At 50.5% G+C, this 24,883-nt stretch overlaps 1 protein-coding gene across 3 annotated transcripts in view; it reads left to right on the forward strand.

The window, feature by feature from the left end:
* Positions 1 to 3,132: 3,132 nt before the first annotated feature.
* Positions 3,133 to 24,883, forward strand: part of ANGPT4 (angiopoietin 4) — a 50,712-nt gene continuing 28,961 nt past the window's right edge. The window contains exon 1 of one of the 3 annotated variants that reach the window (XR_008997915.1): positions 3,133 to 3,644. Coding sequence is in view for 2 of the 3 variants with exons in the window: in XM_036924810.2 (XP_036780705.2) it covers positions 3,336 to 3,644 (309 nt within the window). In the remaining variant the exon portion in view is untranslated. The remainder of the gene's footprint in view (positions 3,645 to 24,883) is intronic. The other 2 variants (XM_036924810.2, XM_036924809.2) reach the window with 2 other exon arrangements.

Genomic DNA, 24,883 nt, shown 5'->3' on the forward strand with positions numbered 1-24,883 from the left:
CACTCACTCACTCACTCACTCACTCATTCACTCACTCATTCACTCATTCACTCATTCACTCACTCACTTGCTCACTCATTCACTCACCCATTCATTCACTCACTCACTCACTCATTCACTCACTCATTCACCACTCACTCAGTCACTCATTCATTCACTCACTCATTCACTCACTCATTCACTCACTCATTCACTCGCTCACTCACTCATGCTTTTGGCAGATATTTACAAAATACTGTGCATCAAATGCTGGGGACAGAGATGAGTAGTTAACCTCTTAGTACCTTGAGAAGCGGTAAGATAAAGGAACGGGACTTTGAGAGGGAAGATCTGATTTAAGACTGGAATGGCCCCGACAGGGCCTTCCCGGAGCCCTTCCCAGAGAGGGCCGCATCTAGGTGCTTCCCATCCCGTGTGCTCATCTCGCGGACTGAGAGGTGCTATCTGTGTTCCCAGTCATGAACTAGGCAGACGCCAACTGATGAATGTGGTGGAAGCTCCAGTGAGGCTAGGTCATAAAATGCAATGTGACTTCCACAGGGCTTTCTGGGGACATGCACCTTTGTGGCCCTAAGTGGCTGTGTGAGAAGCCTGGCTTCCCAAAGCTGGGGACACCACCTGAAGAACCCAGGAAGGGGTAGGGGTGGGGCATGCCCATGTGCTGACAGATGAGGGAAGAAGCCTTCAGAATGACCCGAGCTCAGCTGTCATCTGACTGCAACCTCATGAGAGCCCAGAGCCAAGCTACTTCTTAATTCCTGACCCACAAAAGTCCTGAGAGATAATAGATGGTTATTACTTTGTTTTAAGCCACTAAGTGTTGGGGTATTTTGTTGGCAGCCACAGTAACTGGAACACTGATGAAAGGTGGGGTGTGAGAGTGGGTGGACAAGTTTCTACACAGAGAACGCAGCATATGCAAAGGTCCTGAGGTGAGAAGGAGGTGCTGAATTAAAGGTACAGAGGTTGGCAGGGCCATCTCCTGGGCTTTCCAGAACTCTCCTTTTGTTCCTACCTACATTTCCCTGTGAATAGGTAATTCTGTTTCCTCTTCTGTGCAGAGAGCCATTAGTATAATTTCGGGGCCCTCTATTTAAGCCCTTTCATGGAAGGGAATTACATTTCATTCATTCATTCTCTCGATCTTATTAGGTTCAATGCCTCTCCTGTGCCTGGAGCTTCCTTTGTCATCTCGGTGCCCTACCAGGTCGTGTGAATGCTCCTTCCAGGGCTCAGATGAGGAGTCTGAGGCTGAGGGGCACGTGTCCTCCAATACTGCCCTGAGGGAGGAGTGGTAGGATGGGGGCTGGGCTCCATGGCCAGACTAGTGGCTGAGCCTGTCCTCCTTTCTCAGTTCCAGGTCAGGGATGCCAGGCTGTGTGAGTCTGGGTGAATCGCTCTCCTACTCTGGTGTTCAGTCTCCTCCTCTGTAAAATCGGGTAGATAAAGGCTTGCCCTTGTTGGGGTTATTGCGTGGCTCGATGAATGCAATCCTAATGACAGCCGACCTCTACTCTGGGCTCACCTGAGCCAGGTACTGTGATAAGCTCATGGCTTCTTCCTCACAAGGCTAGAGGTGTTATGACCCCTTCACAGTCGAGACAGTTGAGGCGGAGGTGAACAGGCAGGGCTCTGAGCACATGGGAAGCTCAGCGAATGCTGGTGGCTGAACCAGCCACCTTTCCTTTTCCTGCCAGAGCCCCACACATCTGCTTTAATGTTCTTAGTCCCCCGGATGAGCTCCTAGCTTGCTGCTGCCCCCAGTGAGGCTGCCCGGTTCAAAATTCCATCAGGATTTGGGAAAACAAAGAGAAAAAAACACCGAACAGCTGGACTGGCCCCCACTCTGGGAAAATGAGCAGAGAATGCTGGAAGGCAGCCCACTCAGGAGAGGCCCAACCAACTCCTGGGCACCTCCTGCCCAGTGACCATGTCTCCCAAGGGGCAAATCCTTGCCCTTATGGGGTCTAATTCCAGGCAGCTGGGGGATTGGATACATAATAACTATGCCTCTGATAACAACAATAAAAAAAATTTATTTAGTGCTCACCGTGTGCCAGTGCTACTCTAACTGTCCTGATTTTCACACCCTGTGAAGTGGTGGTATTATTTTCTTCTCTTCACTAAGACAGGAAACAGAAGCACAGAGAGGTTAAGTGACTTGCCCAAAGTCACACAGCTGGTAAGTCATGGAGCCTGGATTTGAACCAGTAAACATGCAAACAAGAAATAAAAAGTGCCTCTATCCCCAGGCTGAGGACTCACATATATTCTTCATGCAAGAGATGGAGTTTTCCTGGCTTACAGATCAAGATATGGAGGCCCAGAGAGGTGAAGCCACCCACCCAAGGTCTCACAGCCAGCACTTGGGGAGCAGGGTTTAGAAGCAGCCATCTCTGATCCTGGGGCTGGCAGAGATATTCTGCACCCCAAGTCATCCTCCCCACAATCCACTTCCCCACTCCAGCCAAAGGAGGCCCAGAACAATCTGCCCCAGTAATGAGGACAACCTCTCATTACTGCCACAGCAACTGAGCTGGGGCCACCCAGAGCACAAGGTCTCCCAGGGCCCCAAGGGAAAAGGGAGGATGGGAGTCAGCTCCCGCCAGGGTGCCCACTTCCCTGAATGCAAAGATTTTCTGTGTCTAGAAACAGATTGGATTCGCTGCCTCCTCCCCAGCCTTACTCCCTGCCTCCCCTGCTCTCTCTGGGGGTCACTTCACTTGTGTTCCAAGCACTAACATGGAACAGAGTGGGGGAGGCAGAGGGGGTAAAGAAGGGGAAGCATGGGGGCTGAAACCTGAGATCTCAGCCTTGGTGGGGGAAGGCTGGAGAGAGAGACAGAGAGACAGAGACAGGAAGAGAGAGAGCTGTTGCATTTGGTTTTCTGAAAGGGGTAGTGTCGGGGCTTTGGGTTGTGTGTGTGTGTGTGTGTGTGTTGTTTTCTTTCCTTCCCTTTCACAGGGAGGCCAAGCCCCTACTGGATAATAAAGGACTCAGAGGCCAGGCGGGCAGAGCAGAGCTGGCACAGGGCAGCCAGTGGGCACAAGTGAGGAGGAAGGAAGGGAGGAAGGGCCGGGGAAGAATAGAGGTGAGGGGGTGTCGGGGCGGGAGCAGAGGCTGGGGGAGGAAGCAGAGCAGCTGTGGTATTCGGAGCAAGTATAAATAGCTGCCTGGACAGAGCTCGGCCAGCGTGGGGTGCAGCCGCCGGCTCTGCGGGCAGCCCTGTGCACTGGTGGCCGCGGCGGGTACAACCTGGGCAAGGGGCTGGGCAGCGGACAAGCAAAGCCCCAGGAGCTCTGGCCAGACACTTCTCACTGTTGCCACATTGCTGGATGCTCTTGCAGCCAGCCATGCTGCTGGGGGGCCTCCTCCTCCTCGTGGCCACCATGACTGGAGCCCAGCAGAGGGGGCAAGAGGCGGGCGGGCGCCGCCGGGCACACAGAGTCCAGCACGGCCAGTGCAGCTACACCTTCGTGCTGCCTGAGCCTGAGCCCTGCCCGCCGGAGCCTGAGGCCTTCGGGGGCTCCAACAGCCTCCAGAGGGACTCACCAGCCACTGTGCTGAACCTGGGGGATTGGCCCACCCAGCGGGTGAGGCAGCTGGAGAAGGTGCTGGAGAACAACACACAGTGGCTGCAGAAGGTAAGCTGGGCCTGCAGAGGGGACAGTGGGTGGCTTTGGGCAGGTGGAGCATCCACCCCAGGGGCTTCCCTGGGCACAGAGGGCTGGGCTGATGGGACCCTTGTACCTGTGTTGTACAGATTGGGATAATGAGGACCAGAGAGGGCCAGGGATGGGCCTGAGGTCACACAGCAAGACTGAGCAAGGTCAGAACTGGAAACCTGGCTCCCTAAAGGCCATTTATTCATTCAACTGATAGAAATTCACTGAGCACAGACCGTGGGTCTGGCCAATCCTAGGTGTTGGGGATACAACAATAAACAGAACAGTACGTCCCCTGCTGGACTAATGGGGGAAAGAGGCGATAAAGAGAGAAACAATAAATAACTATGATGTCAGGTGGTAAAGGAAAATGCAGGAGGGAAGAGGGCAAGGAGTGACCAGAGGTGGCTAGTTGAGGTCAGATAATTCAAGAGGACTTCTCAGAAGAGGTGATGTTTGAACCCAGACAACAAGTTATGTGATGGAGCAACCTATGCAGGTGTTTGCCGGGAGGGCATTCACTGCAAAGGGACCAGCAGATAAGAGCTGGGAATGCAGCTGGGGCACCTGGGACCTGGGACCAGCAGGGCAGCCACTGTAACTGGGCAGAGGAGGAGGAGGAGAAAGGGGTGCAGGAAGAGACTGAGAGAGGAGGGGAGGGTAGACGATGTCAGGCCTTGGAGCTACTGGGAGGACCTTGGCATTTGCTCTGTGCATCACAGAAGCCATTGAAGGCTTTTGAGCCAGGGGAGACACACCTGATTTAGTTTTAATGGAATAGATTGTAGGGAGCAATGTGGGTGGTGGGAGCCCAAATCAGAGGCCACTCACTGAAGCCACAGACAAGAAGTGATGAAGGCCTGGAGCTGGGCTGGGCTGGAAGGGGGTGTGGTCAACCAGATTCTGGTATGTTCTGAAGGGGGAGCTAATCAGCTCTAATGGGCGGCAGAAAGCAGGAGTGGAAGACACCGCAGATGTTTTGGCCCAAGGCCAGGGCTGCTCTAGGATCTCCTATCCTCATTCTTTCAGCAAACATCCTGAGCACCTACTGTGTCCAAGAGACAGACAGGAATGAGGCAGGCTTGGCTCTGGGTGGGTGTCAGGGCAGGAAAGGTGTCATGCAGGGTCCAAGACAGGGCCGGCAGGGGCGCCTAAGTAGGTGCTGCCAAGAGAGAGAACAGGCCTCAGGCCCCCGGCACAGGAAAAAGTCTTAGTAGGGTCATGGGATGGAGGGGTCATGGGATCAATTCCTGGGGCTTTCAAATGTATTAAACAGCAGACAGCTTCTGACAAGTTGCCTCTCCAAGGAGCAGTCCCTTTTTACCCCGTGGTTTCCAAATTGTTCAAATACATGCTTAATCAGCAAACAGTGTTGACTCCCCTGATATGTGTATGTTTATTTAATACTTATGTACATGTTAATATGTACAAGGTATAGCACAAATGAAAATAGAACTTTAAAAAGACACATGTGAAATCATGGAAATTGAAGTTCTAGTAGTTTACTGTTTTCCAAAAGATGGCCTTGAGCACCCAGCATTATCTGTCCCCACCCTGGACCCCACAGTCCATTTTCCACTCCCAAATCTAACCAACCTGCTTCATGCACATTGGCATACACACTCGTGCACATGCCCATTCAACCTCCTATCTTATCCCTGCCCTGACCATCTCTCTATCTCCTCAGCCTCCCACTCACCATCTTCCCATAGTTCTTTGCCCACTCACTCTCCCACCCCCCTGTCCTACAATACTTCCAACATGCCACCATCCCATCCCATCCCGGGATCCCCCTTGAGGGAGCTCTTTGTCTCACAGAATGGAGCCTGACCCAGAGGGGTCTCCAAGCTTCCCTGATATCGTATGTGTCTCTTCACACAGCTATTTCCAGTCACATAAGGGTTATTCTATCCCTGAGCCTCCATCTTCATTACATAACTCCCCTGTCCTCTCACCAGACCATGGGCCTCCTATTTCAATGAGAACTGAGGCCAAGAGGAGAGATGCCCCTCAGCTGCCTGCTCCACATGTGCAAATTCACCTGTGCATTCACCAGTCCCCAGAGCCTTTCTCACACTCAGAGAGGAGGGGCTCCTCCCTGGGCCAAGGCCTCTGTTCCTTCCTAGATTGCAGGTCCCATTCCCCTGCAGCCCATCATTCTCCTCAAGCCATCCCTTCCTGTGTCTTCCCCTCTTTTGGTCCCTCTCATAATCTCCCATGTTAAAAAAGAAGAACGAAGAGGAGAAAACAAGTCTCTTTTCCAACCCAGACCCTCTGCTCCTGACCTGGCTCTTAGAAGCCCACATGCTCTGCCTCTACTTCCTCACATCCTACTTACTCCTTCCTGTAAGTTTCCCTCCCACACCCCACTTCCCAAATCCAATGGCCACAGCTCAGTCTTCATCATACTGATCACCTGACAATGGAATGTTGCTGACCAACACCATCCTTCCAGAAACTGTCTCCATCATCTACAAACATGCCAACTCTGACCACTTTCCCTATCTCTACAGCCCCACCCTGGACCAGGCACCTCCATCCCCTGCCTGGACGGTCATCACAGCCACCACCTGGGCTCCAAGTTTCTGTCCTGGCCCCACAGTCCATTCTCCATGCAGCAAACAGAGGGATCCCATTAAAAGCCTAAATTAGATCTGTCCCTCCTCTGCTCAAAACCCTCCCGAGGCTCCTGTCTCTTCAGAATAAAATTAAAAATCCTTGCTCCCTGGAACACCCCTTCCCCAAACAACCACATGCCTCACCCTGGCCTCCCTCAGGTCTCTGTGTAAATGATACCTCCTCAGAGATCCTCCCTGTCCACCCCATTTAAAACAGCCCCCCTTCTTCTGTCTCTCTCTATTCCTTCACCTGGATTCATTTTTCTCTCTTAGCACTTCCCAGTTATTAAAAGCATTTATTTTGGTCTATGAGATCCAAGAAGGCTAGACCGTGAGGGTGGGGACCATGTCTATTTTGTTCCCTACTGGGTTCCCAGAACCTAGAACAGTGCCTGACACATAGTACGTGCTTAATACATGTCTGTTAGACACATGCATGAGTGTTCCTCCAGTCCCTCAGGTGGCTCCTGCCACCCTACACCCCAAAAATGTTGGTGTTTCCCAAGACTTAGACTCTTTGTTGAACATAATTCAACACAATCTATTTTAAGCCCTGCACTACTGGGTGGGGGAAGCTCAATCTCGGTCAAGTCAGTCCAAGGGTTGCAGGTAACCTTGGGGCTGTGAATGTCACTCATCCATCCCTTCATTCTCAAGGGATCTCCAATCCTGCCGAATCTCTGGTGGGGTGGGGTCCAAGCAAGTGTTTGCTCTGCCATTTCCTGGAAAGACCCCCTGGGTTGAGAACCCTCTCCATGCCCTCTGGGGGAGACTCAAAAGTCTCTTTTTGGCTTCTGCTGTAACATCCAAAAAGAGAAAAAAAATGAGTTCCAAAATATTCTGATCGAGGAGCATCATCATCATCACCATCACCATCAGGGATGAGCAGGGAGAGACAGAGATGACCAGCCCCCCAGACAGAGCTGTCAGCAAGATGCCGCTCATCAGGGTGGGCACAGGGGAGACCCTCTCTGTTATGAGTTTCCACTCCAGCACGTGCTCATCTCGTGCTCCCAACTTCTGCCCCTGTCCCCCAGGTGTGCAGGTGAGGAAACTGAGGCCAGGGAGGGGAAGGGACTTGCTGAGTCATATGGCACTGAGAGCCAGCCTGGTTTCCCACTCCAAACCCCAGGTTGTTTCTCCTGACTCTGAAGGGTGGCAAGGAGGTGGGAGAGGTGTGACCTAAAACAATATCCTCTGTCTCCGGATTCTTGAATCCCTGGACCTCCACTTCTTTCTCCCAGCTTGCAGCTGACTGGCGTTCTCCTGCTGTGCTCAGAACGCGTTGAGGCGTGAAGGGGCTGCTCCCTGTCCCGTATCTCACACCCCTCCCGGGTACCACTCCTGTTTCCCTTCCTTCTACTGTCCTGCCCTTCCTCCACCTCTCTGCCTCCTCCTCCTGGAAAGCCTCTGCCCTGTGACTCACGTCAAGAGTTGGCTATCGGTGGGCTGCGCATCAGCTCCTGGCTCTGCTCCACCCCCTCATCTAGGCGAGAAGATGGCCAGGAATGTTGAGGGGGTGGGGGACAGAGCCAGCTGGGGAGCAGGCCTCCCTAGCTAGGCCCTGCAGCCCTGTGGTCAGCCACACGGCCCCCTGGGTCCACCGACATCCAAGACCCAGGCTGGCCCTGCACTCAGTGCCTCAGCTGAGTGACAGGAGAGTGAGAGCACCTACTGCCTGCGGCAGGTGCTCAGTGAAGACTCACCCAGTTACTCTCATCCCCCCATTGTCCGGGTCTCCCAGCCAGGAGGTACCACACTCCACCTTCTCCCATGCCCCCCAGAGAGACCCGCTGTGAAGATGAAGAGAGTGAGGAGGACCAGGGCACCCAGCACCCAGGGACCCAGGCTCCCAACCCCAGGATAGCACAGGGTCCTCTGAGTCTCTGGGGCCCCACAGGCAGGGCAGATTCCAAACCACGAACTGTGGGGCCCTGGGTTATCTCAGCTGTACCAACAATGACAGGCCCTTTCTGCCTCTCTCCCCATCTCTGCCTCTCCTGTTCTACCTCTGTGTCTCTCTGCCTCTTGTGGGTCTCTCTCCTGGGGTCTCACGGTGGCCCTGACTCACGGCTGCAATTCTGTGGCCATCTGTCTCACTCTCTGGTTCTCTCTCCTGTCTGGCTGGCCTTTCCCCACATCTCTCCCTGTCTCCCTCTCTTAGACCCTCCTCCCGTCCCCACTAGCCCAGCTGTCCCTCCTGCCCCTCCCTCCCCAGGTGTCCACGTGCTCTGTCCACACTGGAGGACCCAAGACACACTGACCTGGTGGCCGGTGCCTGGGCTGCTCAGCAGGGGCTCTTTCTCTTCCCCTTTGTCACCCAAAGCCAAGCAGGGAAGGGTCAGGGCTGGGTAGGAGCCTCCTGACCTGGGTCTGCCCCCAGCCTCTGCCGCTTACTCCGGTCCCTGACGTCAAACCTCAGAATAACTCAGCCCCTCAGCCCGGAGGTCATGAGGCCCTGCCTGGCTGGACACGGGTCAAAAGCACACCCAGTGGGAGCACAGCGTGGGGTCCCAGCCCAGCCCAAGACCCTCCCAAACTGGCCCAGGACTCCTAGCTGCCCCGGCCTCCCCAGGCTGTCCATAAATTCTTGGCATTTTCAGCCTTCGGTTGTCCAAACAACTGAATCTCGGTTGCCGAACAGAATGTCTTGGGGTTTGATTTCCTAACCTCACTGCTGGCTGCTTTCTAAGCAGTTTGAGGCTGGGGGATGGGATGGGGAAAACAGCGTCTGCCTCTCGGAGAAATGGGGCTATTTTTCCAAGAAAAGATCCTAGAAATGGCTGGCACAGAGACCCCAGGCCCGGAGATGACCAGGGGAGCTGCCGCAGGAGCAGCACCTCACTGGGCTGCCCCGTAAAGGGACAGGCTTACTTGCTCATTTGTTCAAGAGGTGTGGCGGGGCCAGCGCACAGGGGCGGGGCTGTGTGTTCCTGGCTCTCTTCTCCTGGGTCCCAGAGCTCTGCTGGCTGGGATGCACACAGACCCTCTCCCCCTTTTCTCCCTGGGCAAGAAATGTGAGAAAACAGGCCTCAGTCTTCCCTTAAGCCTGCACCCAGGCCCAGACACTGGCCTCTGAGTGTTTGCTTAACCTCACAGCCGGCTCTGAAATGTCTGGAATGAACCCTGAGTCAGGGGTCAGGGCCCAGTGGTGTCACTGAGCAATTGTGGGACCCTGGGGAAGCCACTTGCATTCATTCTGTAAAGTGGAACTCAACATACTGCCTGCCTCCCACAAAGAGCATAAGATAAAGAAAGATAATGGAATTTATGGCCAGCATTTATTGAGCACTTACTATGTGCCAGACACTATCTTACATGCCTTATAAAAATGAATGCATTTAATTGTCACAGTTAGCCTATGAAGCAAGGTCGTTGCCCATTAACAGATCAGGAAACTGAGGCACCGAGAGGTTAGGTGACTTGCCTCGGCCTAACACGGCCAGGAAGGGTGAGGTCAGAGTCACACTGAGCCTGGCTGATGCCGGAACCCATGCTCTCAGCACTTAGGCAAGTTTCCTGGCTAATAAACAAGACATATCCATTGTGACCTGGGGCCTGGATACCCAGTGGGGGCCCGTCCACCAGAGAGGAAGCTCGCAGCTGCTGGGTGTTTCCCTTCCCCCAGGAGCCCCTAAGCCAATGAGGGCTTCTCGAGGGCTCTTCTGCCACAGAAGATTTGGGAGCCCCTCAGCCAGCAGTGGCAGCCCTTGAAAACTGAGAGGAGCTCAGAACCTCCATATGGGCATCCTAACCATTACCCACCCCATCCTTGGCACAGGGTCTGGGGTAAATCCCATGGAAGCTGAGCCTTGGGAACCAAGTGACTCGATTTGAATCCCAGCTCCACGCTTGCTGGCTATGTGTTCCCAATCACTTTGCCACTCTGTGCCCGTTGCCTTATCTTTGAAGTAGGGATACTAAGAGAAGTCACTCGCTGATTAGGTGAGCTAACACACATTCTGGCCTGGGCACAGTGCCTGGCACACTGTAAGCACTCAGTAAGTGGCTGCTATCCGTAACACACTTGGAAGGCATGGGAAGGGAATCCATTTTGGAGTCAGCACGGGAATCCAACTCCAACTTCACGTCCTGCCTCGTGTGATCTTGGGAAAGTCCTTTTTCTCCTCTCTGGGCCTCGGTTTCCTCATCTGCAAAGTGGGGATCATGAAACAAATCCCTCAGATAAGAACAAAACAAAGCAAAGCATAGAGAGATCTGGTGGGGTCTCTGGGGACCCCTGAAGCTGAATAGGCCAGAGGGACCGAGCCTCAGCAGCTCAGGTCAGCGGAGCCCTGTGGCCCTTCCCTCCTGCCTCCAGCCTAACGCTGGTCTACAGTGTGGCCACCAAGTACAGCTGAAGGAGGTAGACGATTTCCAAGCAGCTGAGGGGAGCCTCCATAGGGAATCTCTGCAGGGGCTGCAAATGGGCCCATGGGGAGCAAAGATGAGCAGGAGAAGGGCTGCAAATAGGGCAGAGCTTGGACCTCTCCTTCCAGCGTCCAGGAGACCTGGGTTCTAGTCCTAGCTCTACCTCTTGCCAACAGCCTCGTCACTTTTCTGAGCTTTTTGCTAAGTTTCTGTGTACAAAAATTAGGAAATACGGGAGTATGTGAAGACACAGAGAGAAAAAAAATCACTTCTCTCCCCAGTTCCCTGATCATCTCCTGGTTAATTTCTTTGCAGTTTATTCTGTGCATTTAAATTTTTTACTGATGTTTTAGAAGTATGAAAAGATAGAAAAGTCAAATAAAATGCCTTGTTCCCACACCCAGTTTAAGAAACAAAACCTTACCAATACCATCAAGCCCCTGCCACTCTGTGACTTCCTTCCCCCACCAAAGAATTTGGTGTTGATAACCTCTTACTCCTGTTTGTCCCTCCCTAACCAATGTGTAATATTTGTTTCTTATATAAATGGTGTCACACTGCCTATATCTTTCTACAATTTGCTTTTATTCAGTCAACCTTATATATGTGAGATTTATAACTCTCAAATGTAGGAAAGGCCTGAGCCTCAGTTTTGCCATCTGCAAACTGGGGCCAATGGTAAGTGCACCCCTGAGTTTGCTGCAAGGCCCAAAGGACTAGCACATGCCAAGGGCTGGGGATGTGCCTGGTACTACTCCAGCGGGCAAGGAAATAGGAGATGCTCATATGGTTTGTTCTCTCTTCTGGGTGAGTGTGCTGCTGTGGCTAACACACAGAGGGGGTTTCTCTGTGCCAGGCACTACCAAATGTGTTTTACAAACACTAACTGATTACACCTCACAATATCCTACAAGGTGAAGACTGTTATGATCCCCATTTATTGTGTGGAAAGTAAGGTCCAGAGAGCTCACATGAGTAGGAAGTAAGGAAGGTGGGTTTGAAACCAAGCAGGCTGGCTGCAGACCTCACCACACAGACTACCTCTCTATGCCCATTTCATGGATGGGTACACTGACCCTGAGAGGGAAAGTGCCTTGACTGCATTCACCCCAGGGTCAGTGGCAGGGGTTGGACCAGAACTGAGTTCCTGACCCCCTGCAGAGGACATCTTGCATCTCCTTCCCCATAGCAACAGGATACATGGCATGCCATGAGCCTCATGGCAACTCCCTGCGTCCACAGTTATTAAGCTCTGAGCTGTGTGCCGGCATACAAGTGCATGTGCTCATGCGCACACACAGAGATCTGAACTTAGTCTGCCAGGTCGGAGTGGTCATTCCTCTAGTCACTTAGCCATTCCTTCTGCCAATGCTTATTGAGAGCTTACAGTGCAGGGCAGGTGATGAAGGTGCAGCAGGAAGCAAGAGTGACTCCGTCCTGCCCCTCCAGGAGCAGTGAGAGAGACACTAACCTAGTAGTTTCTCCTGTGTAGTGATCGGCCGTTCTGCATGCTGTGAAGGAGGGTCTCATCTGTTCAAGGGGTGGGTAATGTGGCAGGGGAGGCTGACCTTGATGGAGAACACCAGGAAGAAGGGCAGAGCTGATACCTGAAGGGCAGATTGGCAGTTCTTAGACAAGGAAGGGAAAAGAACAGATTTCCAGGCACAGGGAACCGGAAGTGCCAAGGCCCTGGGAGGGAATGGAGCAAGGGGCCGGGGAGGAAGTGGAAAGTGTTCCATGTGGCTGGAGTGTAGAAAGCCAGGAGAGTATAGCCAAGATGGGACTGGAGTGCTCCTCAGAGGCCAGACCAGACCCCCCTGCACCTGACCCTACTTGTGGGTATCTTGAGCGCTGGGAACCAATGTGGCCACCTTTCTGTCCCACCCCCAGAGAGGACTGCTCTGTGACGGGCAGTGACTATGGACATCTGGTCCTGCTCCTCCCCTCCTTGCCTGACCCTGATCCCATCCATTACCCCGTCTACAGGGTCGGGCTCAGACACCAAGGATGCAAGATGGGAGTATAGAAAGAGCTCAGCCACTGGATTCAAAGCCTCAGCTACCAGCTGTGGGTAGTGATTGGCCTCTCTGGGCCTCAGTTTGCTCATTTGACAATTGGGGAACAATCACTCTTTTCCTCCAGGCTACTGGGGATCAGATGAGAGCAGAATTACACACTGGAGTTGTGCAGGCAGGAAAGCCTGGTGCCGCACTAGGACATAGCCCAGCAAGGCTCCCTCTGTTGAGGGCACGCTTGGCTCTATTCCCACCAGGTGGAGCTAGGTTCGGGGGTGCTGTCCCACGGTCACTTCACCAAGAAGCCTTTGCAGAAGTGCAGCCAGGTAGGGCTCTTCCCAGCCAGCCTGGGTTTGCCCATGACAAGCTGTCCATCCTCGGACAAGTAGCTTGGCCTCTTCATGCCTCATCTGCACAATGTATTGACAATAGATCCTACCACAGAGGGTGGCAACAGGATTTAACATACATAGTGGTTAGAACAGCGTCCAGCACATAATAAGTGTTCAACAGACATTAACCAAGCAAAACAGACACACCACCACATTCCACGCAAGGGTTGATGTACAGGTGGCAGTGAGGTGAGCAGGTGCAAAAAATGTGCTTCTTCACTTCCTCTCAATTAAACTCCTGGTTTCAACATGAGTGAGCATGAGGAAAGTTAATCTGCTGGGCCTCATTTTAGGCAAACCTTCCAAGAGGTGTCAGCACAGGTGACCACAAATGGATAGCTGAGCCTGAGGGGGCCCAGGCACCAGCAGCCTCTCCCCATCTTCTGAGAAGCACCCCAAGCCCAGAAGGCAGAGGCACGCCTGGTTTCCCTCCCCACACTACTTGTTTTCTTCCTGTGGCCCCTTGACCTTGGACGGACCCGGGCACCCCAACCTCATGGAGGTGAGGCCCAGAGGGCAGAATGGTCACAGATAGTCAACAAATATTGGTAAGCACCTACTACATGCCAAGCTTGATGCTAGGCCCAGGACTACAGCAGTGACCATACCGCAAGAATCCCAGCCCCCACAGGACCTAGATTGCAGTCCTGTTTCCTTTATTTTCCTCAGCCCTTGAGAGAGCAACAATGAGCCCCATTTTCCAATGAGGCCACTGAGGCCCAGAGAAGTTACATCACTGACACAGAAAGGAAATGGCAAAGCTATGATTGAACCAGTGCCCGACTCAGCACAACGCTTCAGGCCCACACTAGACTCAGGGCTGCAGCTGGAAGTTTGGAGAAGCCAGGCCTGTGCCGGGAATTCTGGGCCCAGCTGCCAGTTGAAAAACACATCCCTCCATGACAGCCCCCTGGTCCCTGACACTCTGCACCCCTGGCCGCCTGCCCACTCTCTCCACTCACTCTGAGCCCTAACCCAGAAGAAGAGCAACAGAATGTCTTGCTGGGAGGAAATCAGCCAAGGAAGGCTGGGCCTGGCTGCTCAGAGAAAACAAGACTAAGAACCCCAGTCTACACTGAACCACAAGATCAGGGACTGTGTGGTCCCAGAGGGGGTGCGCGGGGGCTGGAGCAAGTCAGAGGAGGAGGAGCCAACCCTTGGCTATCCAGCTCACAAGCCACAAAGTTAGCCCCATTAGAGAACAAAGAAACTGAGGCCTGGGAAAGGGCAGGGCAGGGATGTGATATGATAAGCAAGTGGGGCAGGACCCGGAAGCCTGAAGGTCTGACCTCTGTAACCTCTGCAAAAGCAGTACCTTAGTTATCTGTTGTGGCATAACAAATTACTCTAAAACATTTATCAGCTTAAAATAACCACAAATAGTAATTATCTCTCACAGTTTCTGAGAGTCAGAAATTAGGGAGCAGCTTAACAAGGCAGTTCTGAATTGAGGTTTTTTTCATGCAGTTACACTCAGATATCAGCAAGGGCTGCACTCACCTGAAGGCTCGACTGGGGCTGGAGCATCAGCCTCCCAGGTGGCCCACTCACAGGGCTGCTGGCTGGTGGGGGGAGGCCGCTGTTCCTCTCTGGGTGGACCCCCCTATGGGGCTGCTTGGGGGTCCTCAGGACATGGTGGCCAGCTTTCCCATGAGCAAGTGATCCAAGAGGTGGCAAAGCAGAAGCCAAATGTAATGATGTAGCCACGGAAGTCACTCTCCAATGTTTCTACAATATCCTGTTGGTCACACTGGCCAGTCCTGACTCAATGAGGGAGGGTCTAGTCATGGGCATGCGTCCTGGCAGGTGGGACTGCTCGACCCGTCCTGCAGTCTGGCTGCCACGGAGGGGTGTGTGGTCTTTGGCACCCAGAGGCCTGTGTTCCGAGCCAGCCTCTGTCACTCACAAACTGTGTGACTTGGGCCAAGGGCTCATCTCCTCTGTATTTCCTTTCCTAGTCTGTAAAATGGGGGCAATGACATGAACTAAATGGGCTCTATTTGTAAGGCCCTGAGGGCCATGCCTGGCACACTTAGTGCTTCAGAGCTCGGCCTTTGGAGGCCTTGGCAGCTGGGCACAGCTAGGGTCCACCCCAAGCAGGAACGAGGCCTGGGCACTGGTCTCTCCCCAGCGCCCAGCACAGGTCCTGGCATGTCTCAGCAAGTGTGTTGGACAGATGACTGAGCACCAAGACTGTGTCATGTTCATTTCTGGAACACTTCTACAGACACCCCTTTCCAGCCCCTCCTGCGATGTGGGCCTGGCTGTGCTCCTCCTGTAAGTGCCCTGCTGGCCCTCCCAGCCGTAGAAGCATTTCTTCCCCTTGTACCGTTCCCTCGCCTGCTCTCCAGCCCCCTGCCTCTGTGGCCTCATCTCACCTCTTGCAGTGTCCAGCCGCAGCTGGGGCCAGCTCAGGAGGTCCAGACCTACTTCCAGCAGCCAAAATATTATTCAGTGGACATGTGGCACCCCTTACATAAAACTGGCCCATTTGTTATTTTAACAAACACTTACTGAGCACCCCTTCTGTTTGAGGCACAGATGTGGCCCTGAACATGGCAGGCCTGTGCCCCTGGGGCTGATACTCCATGGGGGGATACTGACAAATAAGAAATGGCTGCTAGGCTCTGTGAACAAACCAGACAGTCACAGCGGTGGAGCAGGGAGGGCGTGCAAGACTTACCTTTGCTGGGTGGCCAGGGAATGCTTCTCAGATGAGGTGACGTTAACAGGGAGACCTGAAAGTCAGAAAGAGGCTGCCAGGAGAAGCCCAGGTGCTGTGAGATTGCGAGAGCAGGGGAGCATCAGGAGGCTTTGGTAGGCAGCTCTCTGGCTCCCATGGCCGCTGCCTCAGACCTCAGGGCCCCGCCTCCAAACTCAGGGTGGAAACCACAGACGTCACCTCTGCCAAGGGCAGTTTGCTGCAATCACAGGTGTATCACCCTTTAACTGGGCGGTTCTGCACCCAGGGATTGATCCTCAACTCAGCCTTGCAGGGCACTGAAGATAAGTGGAAAAGGACATTCCCAGGAGCCCTGGTGTGATGGCAAAAGCTTGGAAATGGCCTACAGGCCCTGCCGTAGGGGACTAGATGAGCAAACAATGGTGGCCCATCAATGGAAGACTGTGTGGCTGTTGAAACAGCAAGGCGGGTCTGTCCAGATGAATGTGAAGCAATCTCCAACATTTATATCAAGAGAAAGGAAGCAAGATGCAGAATAGTGAGCTGACGTTTTTATAGACCAAAGCCAGGGCATGTGTGCATTCTTATTGCTGGTGCGTGCATCAAGTTTCTCTGGGAGAAAAACCCAGGAATGTCCTTCAACGGGAGGGTAACCAGGGCGGGTCTGGGAGATTTGTTATCACTCTACATCCTTTGGTTCCTTGGAATTTTGAGCAGTGTGCTTACATCATCCATTGCAAAATAATTAAAATTACAATATTTCACATCTAAATTGAAACACACGCACAAAGCTGTCAAAGCTCTGTCCTTCCAGATTTCCACAAGCCTGGCTAGAGTGGGCCACCAGTGCCTGTGTGCAGCCTCCTTCAAGTAGCTCTCCTGACAGGGGCCTCAGGTGCCCAGTACGAGAAATGGGGCTGGGCTGTGTGGTCCTTGCAGGTCTCTCAGGCTCTCTACATCTCGGTTCCCATATCCCTCCCTACCCAGGCCCTGGGCCCTAGGTGACTCCTGCTGAAGCCCTTTCTCCTGGATCATCAGGCCAGGCTCTCATCTCCACCCCTCACGCTGGGGCCTAGGTTCAGCCCCGCTTCACATTAATTCCCATCCCACCTCCTAGGCTGCCTCGTTTGGACCATGCTTATTGGGCAGTTCTGCCTGTTTCTAAAGCAAAGACTTTTTTCCCCTCCTGGAAAGGAATTTATAAAGCCTGGTTGTCTCTAAGTGATATGGGAGCCATAGCAGGGTTTTGAGCAGAAAGTTCTGTGACCTGACCTAGGTGTACTGGGGTCTCTCTGCCTGCTGTGTGGGGCAGAGACTGGGGGCCAGGGAGCATGGACCGAAGCTGAGAGCACAGTGAGGGGGCTGAGAAGCCCCCACGAGATGAGCTGATGAAGGCCGGGACCCATGTGAAAGTGGTGGGGTGGGGAAGAAGCAGCCAGACTCTAGGTGTGACCCCAGAGTAGCGATCACAGATTGGATGGGGGGTGAGAGAGAGGAGAGAAGAGGGGCCCTACAGCACCAGAAGGATGCTATTTGCTCAGAGATGAAATAATTTCACCAGAGTCACATAGCTCAGAGATACAGAGCTGGGACCAGAAACCGAGGTCATGCCCTTTCCTGTACCCTGGGCCCCTCTGGCATCTGGTGAATCTGGACCCTCTCTCAGATGAAGGTTTTTAAAAATGCATGATTACATGCATAGATTTACAAAGGAAACAAGTAGCCTTGAGGTACAAATATCAAAATATTTTTTAAAACTGATTTGTGATGATCACATATTGCTTCTGTATTAATGCATTCAGTTACAAAATCTAGCGATGGATCTAGTACCTTCCATCATTTCAAAGTTGTGATGAGTGTAAACAATATGTCGTAGATGTCTACAACTCTGTGGTAAGACACAACAATATCTGTGATTTTTACTGGCGACAAAATCATGCGTGTTGTGACTACCACTGTTTGTGGCCTATATTAATCACTGTAAGAAAATCTCACTTCAGTTAGAGATTAGTGGGGAAAAAAATAAAATGTAACCTTCTCCATCCAAGTTCACAGATTCCTTAAATTCTATTCACAGATCCCTCAGGGGCCCAAGGACATCTGTTAAAAACACCTGGTATATATACTGGCTTTTAAGTATTAATCATATCTGTATACACTCTCATTCTATTTTTTGAAATCCAAACAATTTAGGGATATGTAAAAAATAAAACACCATCACCATCACCTTCATTGTAATCCTCTCCTCTGAAGCAAATCACCACTGTTAAGAGTTTGTGTCCTCTGTGCCTTTTATCTGTGTACATATGAAAATACATCATTTGGATCTTTCTTACACAGAAATGGATCCACACTCTAAGTAATGTTCTGCATCTTGCTTTTTTTACCCAAGAGTATATCTGGCTCATCTTTTTAGATCAGCAGCTCATGAAGGTCAACCTCATTCTTTTTAACAGCCGCATAGTAATCCATGACACAAGCATACCGGATTTATCATGTGTTGATTATGTAACCATGGTCCAGGCCTTTACATGGCTCATGTTGGTAACTCTCCCTACAACCTGTAGATAAGAGGGTGATTATCTCTATTCTAAAGAAGAGTCCCAGAAAGGTAGAGGTACCTGCCCAATACCTCAATAAAAACCAAACCCACCAACACAAGGTTCTATAGAATGTTTACCTGTAGTTGACAAAATGCTTTTCCCAAAGATGAACAACATACACCATTTTCCATGGAAGAGACAGGCAGAGGTCAACTGTTATTGATCTTTTGATTCTCTAACACACCAGACACAGTCCCACCTCAGGGCCTTTGCACTTGCCTTTCTCTTTGCCTGGGATTCCCTTCCTCCTGACTTTCCCACCTCTGGCTCCTTCATATCCTCTTGGCTCAATGACCCCCTCTAGTGAGGGTTTCCCTGCCACTCTGGCTAACCTTGCCCCAACCCCACTTGTTACCCTATCTTTTTTTCTCCATAACACTCATCACTATTGGAATCTAACCAATGGATTTAGTGAAAGTGCCCTGTAATCAGAAAACTTGTCAATTTTGTTCATTCCTGATTCTCTAGTCCCTAGTACATAGCACATAGTAGTCTCTAGCATAGCACATAGTAGGTACTCAAGAAATAATTCCCGAGCAAATACATGAATGAAACTCAGAGGGTGAGGGATTAGTTTGAGGAAATGTGTTTATTATTATCACACAGATTTATATATAGGTCATTTTATAGAACCTTGTGTTGGTGAGTTTGCTTTTTACTGAGGTATAATCCACATACAGTGAAATTCACCTTTTTTTAGTTGAAGTATAGTTGATATACAGTATTGTATTGGTTTCAAGTATATAACATAGTGATTCAACAGTTATCTATACTATCAGATGCTCAGCCCAATTAGTGTAGTTACTGTCAACATAAAAAGACGTTATAGAATTACTGACTATATTCTCTATGCTGTACTTTTATCCCCATGATTAATTTACACTATGACTGACAATCTGTGCCTTTTTATCCCCTTCACCTATTTCACCTTTCTAACATACAGTTCTGAGTTTTGACAAATGTATACAGTTATGTAACCATTACCACAGTCATGATATAGAACTTGCCAACACCCCCAAAATTCTCATGTCTCTTTGCAGTCAATCCCTGCCCTCAGACCCCTACGAACCATGGATTCTGACTTACAGAATGCCATATAAGTGGAATCCTGCAATGTATGGCCTTTTGAGCTTGGCTTATTTCACTCAGCATAATATATCTGAGATTCATCTATGTTGCTGTGTACATCAATACTTCCTTCCTTTTTATTTATGAGTGGAGTCCTTTGGATGGATGGACCCCAGCTGTTTATATGTTTTCCAACTGAAGTCTTTTTTTACATAAATGATGCAGGAGAAACCAGGCTTGAGCAGGTCCCCTCAGCCACTGAGACCGTTCATCTTCAGATGCTCATCTCTAGTCTGTCCACAAAACCCTCCTTCCTCCCCCACCCTTGTTTGTCAAAACTCCTTTTCTTTTCTTTCTTTTCCTTTCCTTCAAGAACCTTTGCAAATGCCCTCTCCCCAACAGGAGCAGGGTTTACTGTCCCCATGTCACAGATTGGTGAAGCAAGCCTCAGAGAGATGTAGCCCTCCACTATTAGAGGCCCACAGCTAGAGTACGGGAGAGCCAGAATTCAAAACCAGAGAGAGGGTTGGTGGCCCAAAAGCCAAAGATTAGCCTCTTTGTAGGCTGGAGGGATGGTGGGAGATGAGGCCCACAATTCCTACCTCAGCCCTGAGAATCTTCCAGCATGAGGGCAACAGAGAAGGGGCAGGTCAATCCACTGGGGATAGGGGCAGTGGCAGCTCTCATCCAGGGCTGTTCCTTCCCCCACACTTCCAGCTTGTGCCTTAGTCCTGGGCCAGACCCAGCGTCCACCGCACAGGCTGACATTAGTCACCAGAGCCCCAAACTAGCTAAACTGAGCTCATCTGGCCCCGATTATCCATCTCGGGGCCCATCTGTGGGCAGGTGTGGCAAATTGGGTGGCAGCCATCCCCCCACCTAGCTGCTTGCCACCACAGAACAAGGTGGGGACCAGTGAGGGCGCCTAGGGAACTCCTATCACTCGAGATGACCCCCAAGCCCAGCTCTGCAGACTGAAGGCAGCCCTGGGCAAGGAATCAGGGAACCTAGCCTGCCAGGTGGTGACCTTGGGCAAATCTTCTGGGCCTCAGTTCGTCCATCTGCAAATGAGAGGCTAAGGGGAGATGCCTGAGAAGGTTTCACCTTAGGAATGAACTTGCTATTTGTCTGCCTGGAGCTGAAGCTCAGGGCATGGGAGTCTGCACTTTAAACAAGGTCCCTTGCAGTTTGGGACTCATAGGAAAGTCCAAGAGCAGCCTTAGTATAGCTCTGCTTACCTTTATCAGCCTGCTGCACCCCAGCCAGCCACATGTTAGACTCCCCAGGGATCTGACGGGTGTGGTAGGGAGGGCACAAGGGGCTCACCCATGGGGGTGGCAGTAGCCTGGCCCAGAGTGGAAGAAACTGAACATATTTGAAACTCACCCTGAGATCACAACAATAAGAGGCCAGAACTTACTAGGGGCCTGAGTGCAGCAGATGAGCAAAAGAGAAGAGTCAAGGGTGAGGTCTGTGTTTGGGGCTTAAGAACTGGGTGGAGCCATTTTCTGGAACAGAAAAGATGGTGGGGCTGCAGGGACAGAAGCAGTGGGAGCTGAGGAATCAAGGGGTCCACGCTGGATGCTTTTGCTTGAGATGATTGGGGGAAACCCCCGGGGGGGTGGTGAGTAGGCGGGACATTAGGGAGAAGTCTGGGTGGGAGAAGGAGATGACACCATCGCGTGTAAGGGTTGCGAATGTCCTGAGGCCCCCTGGAGCACCTGCAGGAGGCCCTGACCCGTCTGGGTTCTCGGACACTTTGGCATCTGGTCCTGGGGGAAGCTACTGGAGTCCCTTTCAGAATAATACTTTTAAATACAGAAAATAAAAGCATAAGAGCCCCCTGTGCTATTGCAATTGTAATCAAAACATTAAAAATTAGATGTACTGTACCTGTGGCATCATCCAGTGGTGGGTTTGGGAATGTCCATAGTTCCGAAGTCGTGACAAGTAAAAACAATATTTTAAGATATTATAACACCTGCATTGCGGTAAGAAAATATTTGTGATTTGTATTGGTAATGAAGTCACAGGATAGCTAACAGTGTTATGGTTTGTGGCTTCTGCTCATAATTAAAGGAAATGCCCATTTTTAATTACAGATTAGTGAGCAAAAGATGTGATTTTTTTTCTCTCTCAAGTTCACGGACACCCGAATTCTCTTCGCAGAACTTGTGGTCCCCCATTAAGGACCTTTGACCTAGGGAGAGAATGTACAGAAAGATGAGGGTCCAGGACTAGGTTAGGAGAGTCCCCCAACATGCAGAAGCCTGACAAAGGAGGACTCAGAGAGGGGGTGGTGGCGTGGGTGGTAGGAGAAAGCTAGGAGGTGATGAGCAGGTATCCGGGAAGTGCTTCCAGAAAAGGGGCGTGGTCACCTGGGTTGACTGGTGCGGAGATGGACAGCAAGATGAGAACAGGGAAGTGTCCTTTGCCCCCCACCCCTTGTCAAGGAGGCCATGGCAAGGCAAATTAAAGAGTAAAGGGGCTCCCTGGTCTGGGGAGACAGGCCGAGGTGCACAGGGTTCAACGGTAGGAGTTATATTTTTTCTTGAGTGTGGTCAATACACACAATTCTTTATGCATTTTTGTATGTGTGAAGTATACCCTAATTAATGCTAATTTTTTTTTTTTTTTTTTGCTCTAGCTTGCTTTTTTTTTTTTTTTTTTTTTTTAATAATTATTTTTTATTGAAGGGTAGTTGACACACAGTATTACATTACATGAGTTTCAAGTGTACAACACAGTGGTAGAACATTTATATACATAATTCTAGGTTCCAGCTATCACCCTACCAGGCTGTTACAATATCTTGACTATATTCCTTATGCTATACATTACATCCCGGTTACTAATTTATTTTACCATTGGAAGTCTGTCCTTTTTTTTTTTTTTTTTTTTTTTTTTGTGAGGGCATCTCTCATATTTATTGATCAAATGGTTGTTAACAACAATAAAATTCTGTATAGGGGAGTCAATGCTCAATGCACAATCATTATTCCACCCCAAGCCTAATTTTTGTCAGTCTCCAATCTTCTGAGGCATAACAAACAAGTTTTTACATGGAGAACAAATTCTTACATAATGAATAAGTTACATAGTGAACAGTACAAGGGCAGTCATCACAGAAACTTTCGGTTTTGCTCATGCATTATGAACTATAAACAGTCAGTTCAAATATGAATACTGATTTGGTTTTTATACTTGATTTATATGTGGATACCACATTTCTCTCTTTATTATTATTATTTTTAATAAAATGCTGAAGTGGTAGGTAGATACAAGATAAAGGTAGAAAACATAGTTTAGTGTTGTAAGAGAGCACATGTAGATGATCAGGTGTGTGCCTGTAGACTATGTGTTAATCCAAGCTAGACCAGGGCAATAAAACATCCACGTATGCAGAAGATTTCTCTCAGAACGGGGGGGTGAGGTTCTAAGCCTCACCTCTGTTGAACCCCAATTTCTCACCTGATGGCCCCCCTGCGACTGTGCCTGTCTTAGGTTGTTCCTCCCTTGAGGAATCTTACCCGTCTCTGGCTAACCAGTCATCTTCCGGGGCCATACAGGGAAATGTGAAGTTGGTAAGTGAGAGAGAAGCCTTATTGTTTGAAAAAGTTAGCTTTTTACTTCTTTGCATATTTATGCCCTGTGGCTTCTATGCCCAGCATTTGTCTTGAGGTATCTTTACCACTTGGAAGAATTATGATACTCGGTAAATTTGATATGAGGCACGAATTCTATTTAAGGGTTGTAATTAGGAAGGAAGAAGAAAAGCTATAGAAGTAGCAGGCGGAAGAAAACATGGGAAGATTGATTATTTCTTTGATATATCTTCTTGTAGAGTAACTTCAGCATGTATAGGTTTTAAGCTACTACTTAAATTGCACACACACATTAACATAATAGGAGTATAGTTACATAACCAAAGCATATCTGTAATTACCAGCCATCTGCAGTGAAACCAAGAAAACCAGTTAGGCACCTTAGGCATTTGTGAAAACTTATCTATGATATGGTGGATATTGTCCAAATGAACTTGAACAGTCTGAGAGAAATCAGACAAATTAAAACAACCCATTCCTGGGGACTGTTCACATGCCATATGTTCTTTTAACAATAAATAGTTTGTAGTTGTAAGACTTTGGAGCGCTACAATTTGCACTTCTCCAAATTCTTGGTTGAGTTCCAACAGTATAGATCCAGTCCAATTTTGTTGTTTTACTGTATGCACAGGCCAGCTTAGATATCTCCTTCCTCATTCCCATGGCAGGTCCAGGAACTGGTGGGATGAGTGCATCTACAGCTGTAGCAGTGCGTGGATCTTTGTTGGGGTTTTTTGATGATCATCTTCTGGCATGAGTCTTCCAGAGGGTGCCGATGTTGGAAGTTCTTTTTCATATCGTATCTTAGTTCATTTTCGGGGTAGCCCAATTAGGCTTTGATCCTCTGTATAAACACAGAAAGACCCTTTGCCTACACTTTTATATGCCCTTTATACCCTTGTGTAGAACTCGTTGGAGGTTACCACACAGGAACTGCCCTTTTTTTTTTTTTTTTTTTGCTATCACTAATCTACACTTACATGACGAATATTATGTTTACTAGGCTCTCCCCTATACCAGGTAATGCTAATTTTTTAAAGGTGAGGGTGGGGATGGAGGTAAGAAAATAGAGACAACTTGTTCAAGACGTTTTGTTGTTGAGAGGAAAGAAATTGGAGATGCAGCTGGAGGGGTCTCTGAGATCAAGAGTTGTTTTCTCTAATTCTCAGATAGGAGCTTTTGGAACATATTTGTCTCCTACAGGGGACAGTGAGGTGGGGAACTGATGAGGCAGGGGAGGCAGGAAGGGGCCAAAGGGGCAAAGGCTTGAGAAACTTGGACATCCTGTCTGCCTGGTCCTCGGTCCTTTTTGTGACCTCTGCCCCACGGACTGTCACAGTGAGCAAGCATCAGATTGACCTGGATGGCTAAACGCCATCCCAGAATTTCAGATTCAGTAGGTCTGGGGTGAGATCTAGAAATGCGTGTTTCAGACAAGGGCCCTGCTGATGCTGTTCCAGGGACCACACCTGAGAGTCCGTTCTCATCAGCATGAGCACCGCCCAGGGCGCCCCCTTCAGGATCTGACCGTGCACTGCAGTGAACGGGCTCCCTCAGAAGCACTGAGGGAAGAGAGGGGAGCAGACAGTCGAGAAGGAAGAGGGGAGAGGAGGTGAAGGAGGAAGCAGCCAAAGCCTGGCCCCCCAGCCAGGGTCATCACCTCTCCCCAGGGAGCACCAGTCTCCCCAGGGACCCTGAGAGCTGTTCTGTCAGACCTCCTGGAAGATTGAGGGAGAGGGAGAGGGAAGGAGCCAGGGCAGGAGGTAGGGACGGTGGCAAGAGGCCAGCTTATGCGTAGGATGGAGAGGGGTGGGGGAGGGCACCGGCTGTGCCCACTGGCCCTGAGCCCTGAGAACACGCTGT

Source organism: Manis pentadactyla, chromosome 5, assembly GCF_030020395.1.
Source record: "Manis pentadactyla isolate mManPen7 chromosome 5, mManPen7.hap1, whole genome shotgun sequence".
Classification (NCBI taxonomy): Eukaryota; Metazoa; Chordata; class Mammalia; order Pholidota; family Manidae; genus Manis; species Manis pentadactyla.